Source organism: Nipponia nippon, unplaced genomic scaffold (assembly GCF_047370975.1).
Source record: "Nipponia nippon isolate SJK-2023a ecotype South Korea unplaced genomic scaffold, ASM4737097v1 scaffold_4, whole genome shotgun sequence".
NCBI classification, from domain to species: Eukaryota; Metazoa; Chordata; class Aves; order Pelecaniformes; family Threskiornithidae; genus Nipponia; species Nipponia nippon.
The window spans coordinates 25170281-25189704 of record NW_028262358.1 but is presented as its reverse complement, the minus strand read 5'-3'; the positions used below and the strand labels follow the sequence as shown (position 1 = coordinate 25189704).

General features: G+C 39.3%; 1 protein-coding gene and 1 long non-coding RNA gene across 42 annotated transcripts in view; one reads left to right on the top strand and one right to left on the bottom strand.

The window, feature by feature from the left end:
- Positions 1–189: 189 nt before the first annotated feature.
- Positions 190–4450, top strand: NENF (neudesin neurotrophic factor). Its single transcript, XM_009473021.2, has 4 exons — positions 190–400; positions 1607–1667; positions 2842–2945; positions 3636–4450. Exons 1-4 carry the CDS (start codon positions 245–247, stop codon positions 3810–3812), a joined length of 498 nt encoding a protein of 165 aa, XP_009471296.2. The 5' UTR covers positions 190–244; the 3' UTR covers positions 3813–4450.
- The window catches only part of LOC148053219 (uncharacterized), a 67395-nt gene continuing 51673 nt past the window's right edge, over positions 3703–19424 (bottom strand). For 31 of the 41 annotated variants that reach the window (XR_015708487.1, XR_015708491.1, XR_015708523.1 and 28 more), the window contains 3 exons: positions 12736–12944; positions 11871–11918; positions 8812–11040 (listed from right to left, as the gene is read on the bottom strand). This is a non-coding gene — a long non-coding RNA (uncharacterized LOC148053219). The other 10 variants (XR_015708518.1, XR_015708493.1, XR_015708527.1 and 7 more) reach the window with 8 other exon arrangements.

Below are 19424 nucleotides of genomic sequence, written 5' to 3'. Positions count from 1 at the left end.
CCGGGCTCTTCACCCACCAGCACTCATTTAATTCCCGTGCGTCTGCGCCCTGCCTCAGCCTCTCCCCGCGTACTTTCCTTTAGCCAAACCAGCAGGGCACCGGGGCAGGAACCCGCTCCCGCCCGCGGGCCCGGCTGCCCGGGGCGGGGGGACGAGGGGGCCGGGGCCGCCGCCGGCGGGGGCTGGAGGCGGGGCCGGGCCGGGGCGGCCGCCCGCCCGTCCTCCTCCGCCCGCCCTCCGCGGCATGGCCGGCGGCGCGGCGCGGCGGTTGCTGCTGATGGCCGCCCTGCTCGGGGCTCTGCCGGCGGCGGCCGAGCGGGAGCTGCGCTTCAGGCCGCCGGCCGAGGCCCCCGTGCGGCTCTTCACCGAGCCCGAGCTGGCCAGATACGACGGGCAGCAGGTAGGGGCGGGCGGCAGAGCCGCGGCGGGGCCTCGGGCCCCGGAGCCTCCCCGGCCGCTTCTTCAAAGCCGCTGGGCCGAGGCCAGGGCCGCTGGGCCGTCCCGGCGTGGCCCTGCGCAGCCCCCAGCGTGGCCAGCTTCCCTGCTGCTCGGTGCCCTGGAACCACGTTAAACTTTGGTTTTTCTCGTGTTCTGCTGCTGTGCTATTCCCTCCCTCCCGGTAATTATGGGATAGCTTGCTTTTTAGGCATTCGTCAGAAGTTTGTTGGCATTCCTGTGTTGCTAGCCTGCTACTCATTTGTCCTGCTGGCAGCTGCTGATTTTTGTCCGTTGAAGTTGCGTACAATTAGATGGCACTTTCCTGTTTTATTTGTTGCCTGCTTGACAAGGTACTCTTGCCAGTGAATTCCAGATTACCCTAAGTTGGAGCCGAAGTAATTTTTTCTCAATAATTCATTAAACCCTCTATTTAGACCCTTTTTGTTCCTACAAGATTATAGAAATAACAAAGCAATTTCAACTTAAGAGTTTTTAGCTTTCTGCGATGCAGAGATCTCTGCAGAACTTCACATTCAAAATGATAAAGTCCTATATTGATACGCATCTGTCTTCTCTTGAAAATCTTGCTGGCTGACCTTCTTGGGGTCTTCTCTAGATACTTTCAAGAAACTAACCAGCATCTGACTAAAAATACATCTTGCGCATAAAAGACAAAGCAGAAGCGCTGGCTTATTACGTAAAACAGATATCAGCAGATCAGATTTGTGTGTGTTTATGTATTTGTCTGTTGTTCTCTTAATCAAATAATGCTGTTGGCCATAGACCCTTTTTTCTTGGGCAGTATCCATCTGCATTAGGAATAGAAAGATGCAGTTGATCATCTTCGAGCAGACAAGTGTGCAGACAAGAGGTGACTTGCAAGAGGAACATGGCTTCTATGATTGTGATGTTTAGATTAAAAAGATTCTCTCATTCCATATGCTTAAATCCTCAAAAAAAAAATCTAAGGAACAGTTTAAAGCACAAGCAAGACATTTCAAGAGAGATAACGTGTATGCTTGTATACACACACAAACAAGAGAAAACAGACAATAGACAATTTAATTCTCCTCTTTGTGTCCTGAGTGCTTATGGATTTCATAGCTAAAACCAATTGCCTTTTGCCTCCACTTAAGTGTTGAGGCTATATTGATGGCTTTCTTTCCAGGAAGGACAGCCCATTTACCTGGCGGTGAAGGGAGTAGTATTTGATGTCACTTCTGGAAAAGGTGAGTTTGCTTCTCCTCTGCTATCTGCTTTGTTTTCATGCTATTGTTCAGTCATTTGTTTTTAAATATTCCCAATGTATTAGAAGCCTGCAGTTCAGTTGCAACAAAAAGAATATACTTTTTCCTTTTTTTAAAAACCTCACTTTTCCTCCTCAGACACCTCCCCCACCAACGTTTCATCTAGAACTTAGACTGGTTTGAGATTACAGTACAGGTAGACAGACAAGCCAGCGTAGTCCAGTTGGCTCGGGCACTGACTCCAGAAACACTGAAGACGCCTGCCCAGACCCCTGGGTCCTTGCCACACAAAAGCCGGTGCTACAGTATTTTATTGCACTGGGTACATGAACTGACCAGATAAAAGCTAACTTGTATGTACCCGTATTGCACTACCCAATATCAGTGTTGCTGCAGCTTCATCTTTTCCTTTTGTAGCTGTTGTTTGCCCACCGGTGCTGTCCAGTGCTGCCTGGTCAAAACTCTTGGAAGAGCTGACTCTGATTTTGAAAGGAGGGCGGGGGGCTAAGTAATTTTTTTCTTCTTTAAAATTTTCTTAGTTCATGAGGCTTCTTGTCTCATCATTTAGACTAAACCATTTATTGCTGCATTTGCTGTTTGTGCCTTCCCTAAGAACTACAGATGTTTTAATTTGAACTCCTGCTACTTAATCCAGATTTGCTGTAAAACGTTTGAAGGGACCATGGGGGTCCTGGACACTGTCCTTAATGTCATCGTAAGCAAAGTAATGGCTTGTTGCTTTGTTTGTACTAAGCTTGGTAACGCAGCTTGTCTGGACATACACGTTGGCTGATTTTCAAATCCTAAGTTAGACAAGGCTTGCCACTGCAAATTCTGGAGTCTACAAACCTCTCATGAGAATGTAAAGCACAGCTCCGTAAATAATAGGTAAATTTTAAGACCGCAGTGTAGGCGTTCAACAGTTGTATTGTATAACCCCACCCTCTGTTTTGTTTTGTTCTTTTTTTTGAAGGACTGGGATATATTATCAAAAATTAGCAGATCAAAAGTCAGTTTTGGAAAGAAGAGTCTTAGAATTGAGTTTTTGCTTTCAGTTCACTGACAAGTGTAACAGGCTGCTGAAAAGCAGAGGCTGAACATATCCTGTACACTGTTGCATCATCACTGGATTTTTCTTTTTGTTTTAATCGGACAGAATTTTATGGCAAAGGAGCCCCATACAATGCTTTGGTTGGGAAAGACTCGACAAGAGGAGTTGCAAAGATGTCCCTGGATCCAGCAGATCTTACACATGACATAGTAAGAAAATGGACTATTAGTTTAATTCCGTTTTGCAAAGTTTTATTCTTTTGCAAGATGATGAATGATAATATTAAATGATTTGTATTCATTTATTTAAGTTGGTTCGCATCTTTAAAAACAAAATGCATTAACATTCTTTAAATACATAAAATGGATATGTATTTACTGCTCATGAAAGGTGCAGCGCTGACAGCCTTAAAGAGGAAAGTTTTTAATCTGTGGAATCAATACAGCTTATATAAGCACATAAAGGGGAAGTTACCTGCTGTTTAAAAAGCTGCTTCCAAAGAGAGTAAATCACTTCCTTGTCAGTTGATGTAGCGTATCCTGTGTCACTGACATGGCAGTGGACGCTAACTCTGGCAACGGGTTGTTGCTTGTTTGAGGTGTGGTTTACTTATAAAGGAACATGAAGGGAGACTAATGGTTTGTTTGACCTGAATATATTAAAGTTTTGTCAAGGCTGAATTTGAATGATAAAAAAATTAAATTATTATATGGTGGTGGTGGTGGTTGTTATTATTGTTACTATTTGGTTATACTATCAACTTTGTTCATCATGCTCTGCGAAGTAAACCCAAAAGCTGACCCCAAGGTTTACAGTAATCAATAAAAAAGAAAAATGCATGTAAATACCCGTATTTTTATTTCTTTGAGACAGGACTTTCTTTTCCATATTTCATTTAGACAGGACTCACAGACGAGGAACTGAAGTCCCTGGACGATATCTTCAATAATGTTTATAAGGCCAAATATCCAATTGTTGGCTATACTTCTCGACGGATTCTGAATGAGGATGGCAGCCCCAATCTAGACTTTAAACCCGAAGATCAGCCACATTTCAACATTAAAGATGAGTTTTGAGGAACATTTTTGTACCTAGAGAATGCCTGGGGAGAGGCACAATAGAATATTAGATTGATTCCCTATTTTCTGGAGTTCATTACAACAATTAGCTATCATGAGTCAGTTTTCTGTTTAGAAAATACATATGTGTGTACACACATAGTTTACACAGTGTTCTTCCTTCCAGGAAACAAACAGATCTGTGTTAGTGTCATACACTTCGGCTGTTTGCTCTGAATTATGGGAATTATTTCATAGGAAAGTTCTTTCTGCTTGGATTTCTCTGTTTACACATGTGTAATGTAAAATTACATGCCTTAGAAGAGATAAGCAAGTTTTTAATAGTTGAAACATGCCTGGTCTTTTTGTAAATCCCAAGTTGTTTCCCACTCTTTGGAAAAGTGTGAATGCATTATCTGGACAAGCTAACATCAATTCTCTGTGCTTCAAGTGAGTGTAGGTATCAGGTATCACATGTACAAACAGGTGTAATAGAGGCTTACATTTTAAAAAGCATTATGGGATTTAATATTTGATAGGTTTGAGAATACTGGATACAACACCACTCAATCTCTTAAAATGCAGTTACTGTGGAATATTTATGCAAAGCCTACAGCTGTAAACCAAGAAAAATAAATCTTTTTTCCCCATGAGAACTACTGTGACATTTTAAGTAAGACTATTATTATGTTAGTTTTGAATATATGACACTTTAACTTTTTAAAATAATTATCAAAGATGTAGTCTATATTAGACTATGATGATTTCCTTCTAGGTTCCTCTGCTCCTTCTCTGACAAAAAAAGGAAACGATAGCCCGCTGTTTACCACGCACTCTGTGGTAAATACTGTGGATATTGTTAGCATCTTTATATTGACAATCTCCGCTCTCGCTTCTAATTTCCGTTAGCTTTTCTTTGCTCTTACTCTGGCTTCATCATTGCTGTTGCAATGAAGTGTGCATTCATATGTTCCTCTTCCTTTTAACTTACTATAAAACTGCAGATCCTGTAGAGTGAAAGCAGACCCCCTTTATCGGGTTTCTCTGGCAGCCTTTCAGCGTCAAGAGGACCGTAAAAGCACGTGCTATGTAAATTGCTGCTAACCGCTGACTTTCACTAACTTAAGCAGAACGTAAATTGTCATGTATGTGGATTTATCTGCCATTGTGACAAGTTGAATTCACATGGAAAAACTGAGCAGCTGCTCCCAATTCTCTATTAATAATATAGATAAAAATACAATTCTATATTTGTTCTATTTCTTTAGCATTTTGGTAATTTTCTTTGAAGGAAAGATTTTATTAGATGATTCTGCACTTTATGGTTCGCAGGGGACAGCTACCTGTCAGATGAATAACTAGAAAAGCTGTTTCTATTTATTTGTCCTTTCTTCCACAGTGTTACAGATTTTACTCTAAACTTGTTTTGTGTCTTACCATTAGACCACTGCATTTGCAGGAGGAACTCCATGGGCCCACCCTGCTGTTGGATGGTGCTCTGGGGTGGAATGAATAATTTAGTGTCTAAGAAAATACTATTGCTTCAGAGAATTATTTTTGTTTTATTATTATTATTATTACTACTGCTGCTGACCTTTTGATTAGATACCACGAGCAGCTGGGAGTTGGCCCCTTGAAGATGCCTGCCCCCAGGTATGGGTGTGTACCTGCCATCTTTATGGGAATGCGTGTGGGTTTGCTGGTAATGGTGGTGGTTCTGTTGCCAGCATTTCACAAATAATTTTCCAATGCCTGCTGTTTTTTCCCTTCTCGTCCTTTCCTTGCATGCTTCCTTATGGGGCAGCTTCAGTAGCTGTGCTACTGTGATTACTGTAATAGTCTTGGCGTCATCTGGGATCAGCATATCCAGCTGCATTTCAAAAATGTTGTAGCGAGACTGTAACTCATCACCACTGAGTGGCTTAGTGTTACTGTTCTCTCCTTGCTTTTCCTGTTCATGCTATGAAGATCACCTTTGCTGGTCTTGAAGCAGATAACTCAGCTTCTATTTGTACTAAATTTCAGGTTCGTTTCAGTGAAGAAACCTCCTGTTGCAACAGGAATGGCGATATAAACCCCACTCTGGTAGCGTGAGATCCTTGCGGATCCAACCCGCCCTGACTCATGCCTGTGAACACAGGGAGATGCTCTAGTCCTTCCTTTCTGTTATTAAACACAAGATCATCTCAACTGAGTGCATTTTAGAATGCAAAAGTTTTTATTCACCGTGGGAACTGAAGGAGGACTCACATTTAATCACTTCCTAGGCTATTTTACTTGAGGTTCCCACTCAATAGAACAGTGTTATGGTAATAAGACTTTAAGCGGGCATATATCCTTAACATGTTTTCACTGACGACTTTTTAAAAATGAATTCCGAGTACCGCAGTATTTCTTCTAGTGTTAATTTACTGACACTATTTTATGTCTAAGGTTGTTACTTGCCAACAGCCTGAAATTTATTTTGCTTAAAAGCTAACTGTCTGCTGTGGTTGTTTTGTTCAGTAAGTTGCATTTCCCTGATGACCTCTCTATTATTCCAGTAAGACAGGTGTCCTCACTATCTATACATTGCACTCAAAACAAGCAAATTGTATGCTGTCCTTGTTTTTTCAGTCAGCTGCATTTCCCTGACCTCTGTATTATTCCAGTAAAACAGGTGCCCTCACTATCTATAAATCGTACTCAAAACAAGCAAGCTGTGTAAAGCCCTCTTGTAGCCCTCTGACTACTCCACACCTCCTTTGGAGAGCGAAGAATTTCTTTTCAATTTACTTGCTGCTTCCAGATAACATTGCAAATCTCATTATTTTTGCTGTGCTGCTTGTAATCTGCATATTGCTAACTTAATACGGGTGCTTAAATGGTCTGAAGTTTTAATGAATTGCTGTGCCAAGAATTACCTTACTTTAGTATTTAATAATAGTTTGCTCTTCAGAATGTTAAGAATTACCAGATGGGTTCATTGCTTAGAGGATGCATAACCCGAGTTGCTGTTTCCCACCTGGCACTCTTTTCAATAGTCCCTCACTTTGATCCTAATATGTTTGACTAACTTTTGTGACAGGATAGATTCTATGATCTGTACTTTAAGAAGGACTTCTCTGATTAACAACTGGAGCAACAGGACTAATAATATAAGCAACCAAAATTCAATAAAGGGGTTATGAAATGCAGATGAAAGTATTAGGCTTATTTTTGCAGTTGTAGAGACTGCAGTTAAGTGAAATCATACTAAGAACATGTAAGGTGCGTTAGCAGCTGTTAGTCACAGTTATTGCATCCTAATCTAAACAAGGCCACCTGCCAGAATGCAGGTACTCCAAAGCCTGCAGATTGAGCGGCTGTGATTTTTCCGAGAATTTGGGATTAGACATAAACCAAAGTTAGTTCTTTCCTAACTGTAATGTGTATATGGACACCATTCTTTTTGTGGCCCTTTGTCAAAATATGAGTGTTCCATTGATTTAAGTAAATCAGTTTCTGCATTTGTTTTCTCATGCAGAAGAGGCCTTGTGTTTCTTTGAAAACTGCAGCCTAGGCTAATATTCTTTGTGGTCTGATGGTATCCGCTGTGAATTCATAACAACATAGGAATCCGTGTAGGATCATATTTCAAACTGCACGTGCCAGACCTGCCAGACTTTCACATTTAAGTAAAAATTAAAAGAGGATGCTTATCTGTTTAAGTACAGCGCTTTGGAATGGGAGAAGCCTCAACACAGTTTGTAAATCACCTCCTCTAACTTTTGTTTCGAAACCACCATCGGGCTACACATTCAACAAATGGTAGTTTGGAAAGGCATTTAATTGCTGCAGTTTTTCTCTTGCAAGACTCCCAAGAACATGTAGAACTCACTTGATGGTGAAGGAGAGAAAAATAAGAAAAAAAAATGGTTTAGCTGACTTTTACAAATGTATTCTGTCTCTTTTATAGATAAATATACTTATCTGAAAGATGTTCAATGTAATTTGCATCTGCTCAAGAGAAAACGGAAGAGATGTGAAAAGTTTCATATAGGAAGTCCAAGCTAATTTTTCAGCTGATCTGGTTAAACTGAGAGGAGAAAAATGTCAAAAAAACTTCTGACTACTTCTGTGAATGAAAAAGCTGCCATTCAGTAGGCTTCAGCTGCACATCAGTAAGATTTGCTAAGTAGCTCTGATTAGTATTTGCATATTTTCAGATAAACACTGGATATTCTCAGGGATATCTTGAAATTCCCAGAACTGATAAAAGTGATGACAATCATACACTTTGTTATCCATCATCCATTCATGCTTTTGCTTACTGTTTTTCTGTCCATACAGGAAACAATATACAAGCCATGCAACTTACATACCGATCCATGCTATAACCTGAAAGCTACTTATATGGTATACAGAATGGCTAGTTTCAAAGAAAATCAGTCCTTATCTGTGAATGCTTTGGCTAAAACGAAACAAAACAAAATGCTTAACTTTTAGATTTGTAATAATTACTTCACTCAGAGCGCTATCTGTGAATGCCGATTCAGATAGTTATAATATAGAATATATCTGACTGCTTGACAGAAAAATCAGTGCTACATCAAAAGGTGATTTTTTTTTTCCTCTCTATTCGATGAGAGTCTTGAAGAACTAAGCATATGATAGGTGGGCATCGCTGCTAGAAGTACTCTAATAGCATAGGCATGATTTTCATCTTGGCATGACAAAAAAAAACCAAAAAACAACAGAAAAGAGAATAGGTGGGAAATGAGAATGTATCTTAGTGTGCTATTGGGACAATTTCTACTGGTAAGGTAGATCTGGCAGAGCAGTACATGCAGGTCTGATAACAGACAGTGCTTCCTATTTTTGCTTGTCAAATATGGTCAATGATAACAACGTAAACTTGCACCCTTACCTGTCTGTTGGTCTTTACATAACACCTTCCATTTTGGCTTTTTTCTTTCTGTTCAGTAGAAGGTGCGAGTCCTAACTTACTTGTTTACAAAACTTAGGCTTAGATCTTCTTGGCTTGGGTTATCTGTTGACAAGAAATCCAACATAATAGATAGGAACAGAGATTAACATTCTGTGAAAAACAGTTTGTGCACCTGGATGAACTGCAGAGCCACAGGAACATTTCTTGAATAAACAATTCCTATTACTGTTTCCCATAGGTTATTTGTAGCTGTTGCAATCAGAAATTCTGCACTGTTAATGAATGTTCAGATTACTGTGTTCTACAGTACTTCTTGATGTGACCCTTTATCCTTCTGACATGAGACATTATTTTTCTGAGAAGTGAAAAATTTAGAAGAATCTGGATGCAAGCCGTCTTGGAGATAAGCTATCCAAGAAAAATCAAAATATTACATACTTTTACCTCGACTTAAAGAAACCTCTGTGAAAAAGGAAAAGAAATCAATGTCCCAGTGTCCATAATTTACCTTCCAGATTTTGCTGAAAGTTTTCTCATATTGTGCAAAGGCAGCAGATAAGCAGAGACTTGGATCTAACCCTTGGCATTGTGAAAATTTGAGTTCACTTCTTGGCATATCTACTTGGGCTTTAGAGATTACGACAACAGAGATAATAGACTGATGACAGAGTCAAACGTGAACTGAATCCAAACAGGCCTAAACTTGCAGGAATGTTTGAACGTAGAGCTGAACTTAGAGCCTTTCACCCTTCTTTTGTAGACAACACAATATTTGAATGAAAAAAAACCCTTATAGGTAGCATTTGTTTCAGCCAGTAGAGGAAAAGGAATTTTCTTTTCTGGCACTCGCGCAAATAGAATTAGATGGCAACTGAAGTGAAAACTTCCCTGTGCCTAGTTCTGTGCTCCTTTGCAGAGATACTAAAATCAGTTGTGTTGGATACGCAGAGCTTAGTTACCAAGCAATTCACTGCCTGGAGGATAACTTTATAGACTAATCTGATAACTGCTTCAAAATAGCTGTGGCAAATCAAGGGTATCCTAGGAGGCTGCTCTTCTCGTTGCAGGCTGTGGCTACATACCCTTTATTTTATGTTGCAGTGCTGTTTTGGTAATGATCACAGGACGAGGTAACTCAAACTTATTTATTATGTTTAACCCTTTATTAATTTTTATGTTTGAGCAAAGCTCCTAAAACCACAGTCTCATTAAAAAGAATAAATATTGCTCCACAGAAAGCAAAGTGTTCACTCAGAACTGTGCAGCTGTGCATCAGACATAGACGCCACAAGATAGACAAGAATATCACTGATTTTTTCTTATTTATTGTTTAACCATGCTCTGTACTTTAAAATAGTTATGCAATACTTTTTAAGAATATCACAAGAGGACTTTCAAAGCATTTGTGATGTATTTTCATGTTACGGGAAGACAAACATACATGTATGCCTGAGATACACAACAGACAGATCTAGCAGTTTAGACAAAGGCAAGAGTCTTGCAGTCTTTCTAAAACATGTTCTATTCCGTGTATTCCTTAAACTGGTCAGAAATAACGCCCTGCAGTTTTGATCTCCGACACAACAAAAGTGGTAGACAGAAATTAAACGATGATGGCAGCTTATAGGGATATCTGAAAAGCTCTCAGTATTAGCATGCAAAAGACCAACCTATCAATTTTAGTGAACTTGAAAGGATTTTAAGAACGCATGCTTAGGAGGGATGTTTGAGTATGTGCTGATCCTCTATGATTCTACACATTAAATATTACGTACATCCCTAAATTGCTGCTGCCGAGGGTAAATACTTCTTTCCCATTTCTCTGAATGGTCTCCTTGGAGTTTAGCATGTCTTGGAGCTGGAAGAAAACAGGCTGCTGAAAGGTTTATATGTGAAGCAGAAGCGTATCAGTGGAATATATCAATCTGAGGCAGAGGGAAGTAAGGTGAGTGAAATTCTACTTACGGGAAGCAGCAGAAGATTATAAATAACTCACGGGAGAGTACGGTTTCAGAAGAGGTGAAACTTGCTGATACACTCAGAGAAAAGGTTGAACTTGCGAACGGAAAAGTGTGACATCCTTCTTGGATACAGTTCTGGGAAAGTCAGCATGAATTAAACAGTTCGTGACTGCTGGCTCCTTGCTTGACATCCTCAGTCTCATTTTCCAGAAATACTGATGCCTTTTGCTTTGACACCTTGCAGGTGCCTGGATTCACAGAAAATCAGGCTGCCGCTATTCAGTCCATAACTTACCAATTTTTCTCATTTTGTCTTTAAACGATGCCCACTCTAGTTTAAGAAAGAAGGCTGGAGTTGTGCTGCTGAAGAGGTGACCTGGGACACAGAGACGAAGGTGCAATTCTCAGCTCCACTACAACTTTGCAATCCTTAATGCTAGGTTTCCTGGCTGTTAAATGAGCTCATGCTTCCCTTGAATTCCCTTTGTCTTTCACCCCTATTGGGACTTTCAGCCATTTGAAGAAGGTAATGCTGTTTGGACATTTGGGCTGGTGGGACCCTAAGATGGTTGTAGTATCAAGAATGCTACTTTCTGAAGCTCTAGCTTTGATTTCCTCACCCCAAAGAGGTATCACTTTATGGTGCTTCATCTTTCAGCTAAGTGAGTGTATTTTACCCATGTTCATCCATGTTTGTCATCACTTGGAATTTGCCTATATGTCCACTGGTCATTTGTTTGTTGAAATACTGGTAGAAACCATGATGACCCCAACAGCATTTCTGGCTCAGCCACTTGAAGACATTGAATAAAAAGGTGTTTCACAACATTGTCAGAGAGTTCTAATGATACATTCAAAATGTGCAAAATGAAGGTGCAGCTGGAAATTAGAGGTAAACTTTTCATCCACTAGGCTTAGCTAGTTTATGATAAAATAGACAAGATATTTCAAAGTAAGTAAGAAAGAAATGAGCCTCTAATCCCAAAACAATTGTTCGTACCCTTTGCAGACTAAGATACATTAACCTGAACTTCCCTAAGTACCTAAAGGAACTTTTCAGCATGAAAAAAATCAAAGTCTTAAGCAAGATTTTATCTGAATAATTATGTTAGCTGTATCTGCTTCACAAAGTAATATATATTTATGGGAGACTTTAATACATAGGGAAATCTATACAAACTATTATTCCACAATACTGTAGCTCACCTTATTGCAAGCCCTGTCAGAGAGTATGTGTGTAAATTCCTCATGGTACTGTGAAAACACAAATATAAGCCAGTCTAAGTAAGTCTTCTAAATGTATCTGGTTTATGTTACCCTTAAAAAAAAAAAAAAATCACTCCCATTCGACTAGGTTGTTTGATTTAATAACAACAGAAATAAATCAGGGGTTGTCCTGATACTAGCAGAAAAATTATCTCACTGAATGCGTTTTCTTCACAGCTGGGAACCTGCTGGCCACTTCTATTTCTGATTGCACACACTGCTCATAGTCACATATCATCACTGGAATAACCGCATCAATTATTTACATAAATACTTTTAAATTTCTACTTTTAAAATTATATTCTGTTTTTAATGCAATTGAACTGAAAACAAAGACAGTTAGCACCATATGAGTAGAGAGGTCTCCATGAGCCACTGGAAAGCACTTCTCGATTTACAGACAGGGTTTGGAAAGCCAAATGAATTCTGCAGAATGTTTATATAAAAGCATTACTCTCCATAACTTCCTCTAACTACACTGTCCTTTCATTTATATCTTTTTCCATCAACTCATTTAGACTGACTCATCGCACCTAAAAATAGTTTAGATTTACTTTATCTTTTTATACTCAGAATTTCTAACACCACAAAATGGATCGTGCCTACATGCGGTTATCTGAGAAAACCTACTCTGTAATTTCAGCTCATTCCTTTTGGTGTCTGAAAATCACTGAACCACATATTAAGTTGGTGTAAATTTACATAGCCATAAAAGTCTAGGAAGTTACGTGCAAGAATCTGACCCCAACTTGTTACCCCCCAAGTGTAACAAAGACTACTCTCTGGGCTATAGAGAATGTCTCACCGTTAGATATCCTTTCAGAAACAGAGCATGACTGCAGTGCCGTTAACAGACTCATCCCAGGTCTGTGTTGGTGTTACTTCAAATAAATCCAAGCTTCTTGAATTTTAGTTTTTTGCATGCGCTGGAGCAATTTTTTCATGTAGCAGGAGCTAGCTTTACACCACTGGAGCTGAAGGAGGAACTCTGTGAATAGCAAGCTCTTATCCTGTCTGGGACAAATCACAAGAAAGAAACAAAACCAACTGTAGTTTATTATTCTGTGCCTTCCAATGTGGTCTTTTTAGAGAGGGGGAAAAAAACTAAGAAGGGATTAGAGGAACTTCAGCGGAAGAAGTGAGACTATAGCTGCACACCAGAGAGCTGGTATGAACTTTATCAGTAAGGCTTACCCCTTGTACACATTTTTAGTGAGCACAAAGCTCAAAAATATTCTGAAACACTTAATACAAGGGAGAACAGCACAGATATAATTTACCTGTTATTTATCTACTTTAGAAAACAGATTTCTGCTTCAAGCTATAAATCATTAAGACCCCTAACTTTCAAACAGTGCATCACAAATTGCCTTTCCGGTTTATAAAAATCATCCCAATATGCCTCAGCGCTGTTTTCTTTCAAGAAAGTCTACAGCGAGCCAGCTGTCTGAGCTGGTTCTGTTGCTATGTAAGATTTGTGCGTAAGTGTCTCTCTGGGAGTTTTGTTTTGGTTCTATCATTTAATATTCATGACAATCATCATTAACCTGCCAGCTGAGCCGTCTTAGCATCCTGCCTCCAGACAAAGTCAAAAGTTTATTTCTAGCCCACACAGCTCCTGGAAGCCTACATTTCCATATTACAGGCTATTTCGGCTCGGAATTCTTATGTTTAAAACTAACAGGATGAATAAAAAAAACCCAGAAGAACTGCTAGGGAAAAGATAAAGCAAGAACAAGAGGGTGTTCAGTACTCCTAGTTAGCAAAGACATGGTTAAGCAATTAAATTAATCTGATCATTCCAGCCCATGCACCAAGGCTTTGGGAAAGCTGACAACTCAAATGTGTCCATTAATAATAAAATGTGATGGGGCAAAAGGGGAGGGGGAAAATCCTTGCTTTTAAGCTGCATGAAGTAAACCGTGCCACCTTAAAATTACTCATAGCCCACTGCACATCTGTCAAAATAATACATAAATATTGGGAGTAGTAAATAATTTCAATGTCACTGAGAAGAAATATATTCATGCTAAAAGCAAATTCTGCAATTACATTATGATTTTAATATACATATTTTTTCATCAAGAATGTCAGAATAATCAAATGATGATTAACACTCTAGACAATTCAATTACACAACACCCAGAGAAATCCAAGGGATGCCGAGTTTCCGCTTCCCCAGTCAGACAGAACAAAATATACAGTAGGTCCAGTCCTGCCAATGTGGAGCAAACCGAAAAGCTGTCAGAGAATCAAGAAAAGGAAAGAGTGACGTGAGGAGGAGGGAGTGATCAGTGGAAGAAGGAGAACAAGAGGAGAGAAGGACCCTCAAAATTAAGCGAAAGAGAGATAATAGAAATGTTGATGCTGACAGCCAAAGCAGAGTAAGAGAAGACCAGCGCCAGCCTGAGTGGCTGGTCCCTGCCTCGTTATTTCAGACTAGCGTAGCAGGGAAAGAAGATACGCACATTTTAAAGAGAGAACTGTTGTGGATTAAGTTTTATTGTATATTGTACCTAGTGATTAGAAGAAATATTTGCTGAGTTCTATTTCTCCCTCTAAGTTTCTATGGTGGTTTTTGTTCAACTGCAGCTGATCGAAGGGAAAGGGGGAGAGGCTTACTTGTTGCCTGAAGGAGAAAAAAATGTTTTTCCTTATTGTACACTACGCCTTGCAACGGAGCATCAGGGATGGATTTGTCAAAAAACAGCAGCTGAGGGAATTAAGAACTCACTCTTAAGTCAAGACTATGACATCTCATCATCTTTTCTAAGGAGGCATACGTTTTCTGGAGGGAGCCAGTCTCCCAGGGGTGTTACTAGTAACAATGTACTTCTAGAATTACCTTTCGTAAATAGAGATTTTGATAAAAGCTCCTACATAAAACTTTAGATAACAGATTTCTAAAACTTGCCAGTGGATAAGCAACTTTATGAATGTTTCTTCCCCACTGACAAAGAATTTAGGAGACTTGAGGAATGTGAAATACAAATACCTAACATGATGAACAGCTGCCTACACATAAAATGAAATTACCAAAACTAGGAACAGTAAAGAAGAGTAGGGCAAGGGCCTCTTCGTTTCTATTTAATGGGGACCCCAAATGGGGATGCAGATATCCCGAACTAAATCACAGTCCACCTGCACTTCCTAGGTGGAACCAGCTCAGTCTTGATGGGGAGAGTACCAGCAGCTTTCACCAGACTGTCCCCACGCCATAAACCAGCACCGCTCAGCCTTGTTTCAGTCTCCTGCTGCCTTCTGTAAAATCTGCATTTAGACTGGTTTAAGGCTCTAGCAGCGGAAAGTCCACCCGGGCTCAAAGCCTGTAAGGAAATCCTAACCGGAAGACCCACTTTTCTAGCATCTCTTTTCATACCCCGCATGTCCTTTCAGAAGCATGATTCTGTGAGCTGTCTAATCATGATAAGCCCTCCCAGTACAACACAAATATTAAATGAAGGAAGAGTAAAGCACAGTGTAAGTTAATTTGCTAGCAGCTGGGTTTTCCTACATCTCTAAGGGGAGGAAAGGGCTCTTGTTTTCTCTAAGTGTGACTGCTATGAGGCCTATACACATTACCAAGTTCACGCAGAAAACAATGATTTTATATCTTTAGTAAAAGCTGCTTATCAAGACTGTTAGGTGCCTTAACACCATTAAAATTAAAACCAAGGGAAAAAAGGCAGCAAAAATAAAGGAGAAGCAGCTCCTGCTGCACACCAAATAGCAACTCAATACAAGAAAAAAGATCATTTTTCTCAGACTCCACTCTGGAAGCCACTTTTTGAAAGATTTTATCTTTTCTTCAAAGCCAGCCATACATATGGCTTTATGATGATGTGGCAAGCTGTTGCATTTTCAAAAAAAAGTGTGTCCCCATTAGACTGTTCCTGATCTCCTTAGAGGCACAAGCTATCCTTAATATTGTTTATTTTTTATAATTTGTTAGATCATGTTTCACCCTCAAGTATATTTCATTTAAGTATTGCTCTACCCACTGTTGATTCAAAACAGCTAGAGGAAATAGGAACAGTACAGCAAAGTATGCAGTAATAGGTAACAGGCCTAGAGAGAAAGTTTAGAGAAAGTTTCAGTTCAGAGAGTAGCTATTTCTGTGTAAGCAGAAAACACCTACAGGCAATTTTCCTTGTTTTTAGGAGCCTATTAACTTTGATATTTATGAAACTATTAAGCTGTTCCTTTGGAAACAACCATAGCAAATGCTTCTTAAGGTGGTTATGAAGCACGGGTATTTTTCTCTAGAAAGTTTCTTTAGAAGTAATTAAAAAAAAAAAAAAGAAATTTAAAGAAATTTAGTTCTTGTAAATATACTGTCAAGGCAGCTAAAAGAGCAATCAAAGTTTGCTTCATATTTCAGTCCACATTTTCCAGGAACTCCCCACTAGGAAACTTTATTAAATTTAATAGTAAATTTAATTTAGAAAGAGTTCTGTTTTCACTGTATTTTTCTTCCCCCAATGTTTTGCTAGATGGATGCTTTCATAACAGTTTCTTTGGTTTCCTTTGTTTCTATGCAACTTGAAGTCATAAACCAATTTTCAACTAGTGTACATCAATAGAAATAAAGAGCTCCAACTGAGCTACGCTGATTTTCACTATTTTAGAATCCGGTCCCCCCTCCTTTCCCTGGACCACAATAACCCCCTACATTATCAGCTTTGATGTTTTCTACTACCTACATATTTTACATTATTTAGATTAAGCACCAAAAAAGGGCCTCTCTCATTATGAACATAATTACAGATCCACTTTTCTTCCATAATTCTTGAATTAGACAGACATTCGCTCTTGACTAAAAATACACTGGAACTTCAGAGCTCAGTACTGCACTCATCTGCGTACACTATTATGCCTTTACCTTCATGTCTGCTTTTGTAGGGTTTTAACAGATCCACACTACATGGAGTTCTGACAACGCTAGGACAAATATTGTTGCAAGATACAGTATACGATAATTAATGATGAACTCTGAAGCAATTGCTTAATCTAGCTCAAAGCTATAGAAAGAAACCATACATTATGATGATGCTTATTCTTGATTTTGCTGAGCAAAAAAAAATAAACACCTCCTAAAAAACTCAAAGCAAAACTCCTTTTCTAATTGCATGCTAATTTACAAAATTAAATAACTCTCCAGGGGTTTCACTGCCAGTCTAAGATAACAACCATACAATCTGGCTCTTGCACTAAATAACCACCTCTGATTATTGTTTTTATACATAACCAGGGTTAGGCAAAGATCTCTCCCAATACTAACCTGGAAAAGTTAAAACCCAGGAGCAGTAGAGGCCTTAAACTATCCAGTATAGCAAAATGCAGGTTTGTCTGCCCTAGACTTGAAGAGCATGGCAGCGAGCACATCCCCTGTGTAAGGCTTAGTTTAGACTGTTAAACAACACTTCTGATATTCTTAAAATTTCACTGTCTGAGATAAGAGAGAGCAAAACTCCTTGGACAACCAAATGCCGTTTAGGTCCTTTAAAAAGAAGTGAAGCTCAAAAGACTTGATAACAGCACATTTCAAAATACAGTAATAGATTGGTTCATAAACCCACCTTTTACAAAGAAGTGGGAGGCACGCTTTCCCTGCCTGTTTTCCTTAATGGCTACAGAGAAAACCAACAGGGAACAGAGTGGAATGCAAACAGTTTGTAGTCCTAGAGAGAAAAATGGTTTTGAAATATAACTGTGGGCAAACAGAAGATGCAGACAAATAGGTATCACCCCCAACCACCAGCCACAAGACAGGCAAATTAAAAAAAAAAAAAAACGAGCCACGTGGATGCACAAAGGTGTGTATATAATTTTAGCAAAATGGTGTAAGTGACCCAGTCAGAAATGTTACATATGCAGGCCAAAAAAACCCCCACCCAACCAAAACCAAACAAACAGTGAAACACTTTGTAGAATGATCCTGAATTCCCACAAAGAGAGAAAAAGAGGGAGCGAGAGTTTTCCGAGTGCAGTGCTGATTGAAAAGAGAGGCTTGGGTTACTGCCAAAGGAGCTGTTTCCTATTGTCTTTTTTCTTGCTACATTCAGGGAAACAGGACCTCAGTTTGATCCCACTTTGATTACAAAGAATGTACACAAAGATACATCACTTCATATCAACATTTTTGACAGAAATAAACTAGAGGAGCTCAAATATTGGCCAACCATTAAAGTAAAAAGTTACATAACTTCTTTCATGTATACTGAGATACGGAAAAAAAATCCAGCAAAATTCTGAAAGATATCAGACTTTTAGCATTCAGAATATGTAATCTAAGTTGGGTTTTAACTTAAAGAATTAAACAAATAGTATGAATATAAGAAAATGTACTATCCCACAATATACAGATGAAACTCCTTCTGAAAACAGTGTGGAGAACTGAAGAATGGTAAAAATTATCTAGTCATCATATTACCTTGAAACTTAAGATCTCTATTACACTCCTCCCTAACCCCAAATTCCTGTATTATCCTAGCTAAATCACTGAAACCCTAAATTCTCAGCACTCACCTTCATAGGTCCTTCTGAAATCACTGCCTGAGGCTTCACTCTGGTCTTCCCTCTATTTCACATCACTGAGAGCTATGTGCTATGAAGCAGTATGAAACTGATTTAAGGATTTGTTAAGCATTTTCCTGCATTCACTTATTTTCAATGCCTCAAACAAAAAAGAGCCAATAATGCACATGCAGAAAGATTTCCATTGCTTAAGCAATGCAGCTGAGCAAAACAAAGACCTGGTCCTGTACCCTCGACTCACACAGGTAACCAAAAGTCTCTCCTAATGTTTACTTTTCCAGCACCAGATTTCATGGAAAGTTCTGAATGTGTCTCTCTCTCAATTCTGTTTCAGAATAGAGCAATAAATAGAAGGCGCAGACTCTTCCAGAAAAGGGAAATCTGGTTCTTGTCTAGCTGAAGTTACTACCAACTTCAACTGACCTGAGCCAGAAACCCCTGGCAGGAAAAAAGAAAATTTACCCGGTGCATTTCCACTATCCAGCCTAACGTAGTATTTGCTTACATATTGTTAACTACCGAGAAAGGCACTACTGATTTTAACTTATTTTCTCAAATAATATTCAGTTATTGGCACCAGGTTATTTAATACAGTTGTGCAGAGCACAGCTGAGAAGAATGGGGCTGGGAAGAAGTGCTCTTGTAATGGAAGAAAAATGCATTTCTCAACTGTTAATCTTGCTTATATCTCGTACTTATAGTGTATAATGTTGAGAGTTGGACTGGTGTCAGATCATTTCAGTCAGCTGGGCAGCACTGGACAGCTGGCTTTCCATAGTGACCCATTTATCTTCTGAGATGCAGGTTTTTCACTCTGAAAGGCCAGTCCTCACTCATGTAAGCAGAACAAGAGAGACATCCAGCGGCTGGACCATTTAAGTGTATTTTTTAACCTAATTACAGGCAAACTCAACTATGTTCTTACCTAGTCCACGTTCTTGCATGTATAAGAAACCA

Excerpts from the sequence above, each read along its gene's own strand:
- NENF (XM_009473021.2), top strand. The coding sequence starts at position 245 with ATGGCCGGCGGCGCGGCGCGGCGGTTGCTGCTGATGGCCGCCCTGCTC. Across the intron at positions 1,668-2,841 it reads TGATGTCACTTCTGGAAAAG|AATTTTATGGCAAAGGAGCC; the intron begins GTGAGTTTGCTT and ends TTAATCGGACAG. Across the intron at positions 2,946-3,635 it reads CAGATCTTACACATGACATA|ACAGGACTCACAGACGAGGA; the intron begins GTAAGAAAATGG and ends TATTTCATTTAG.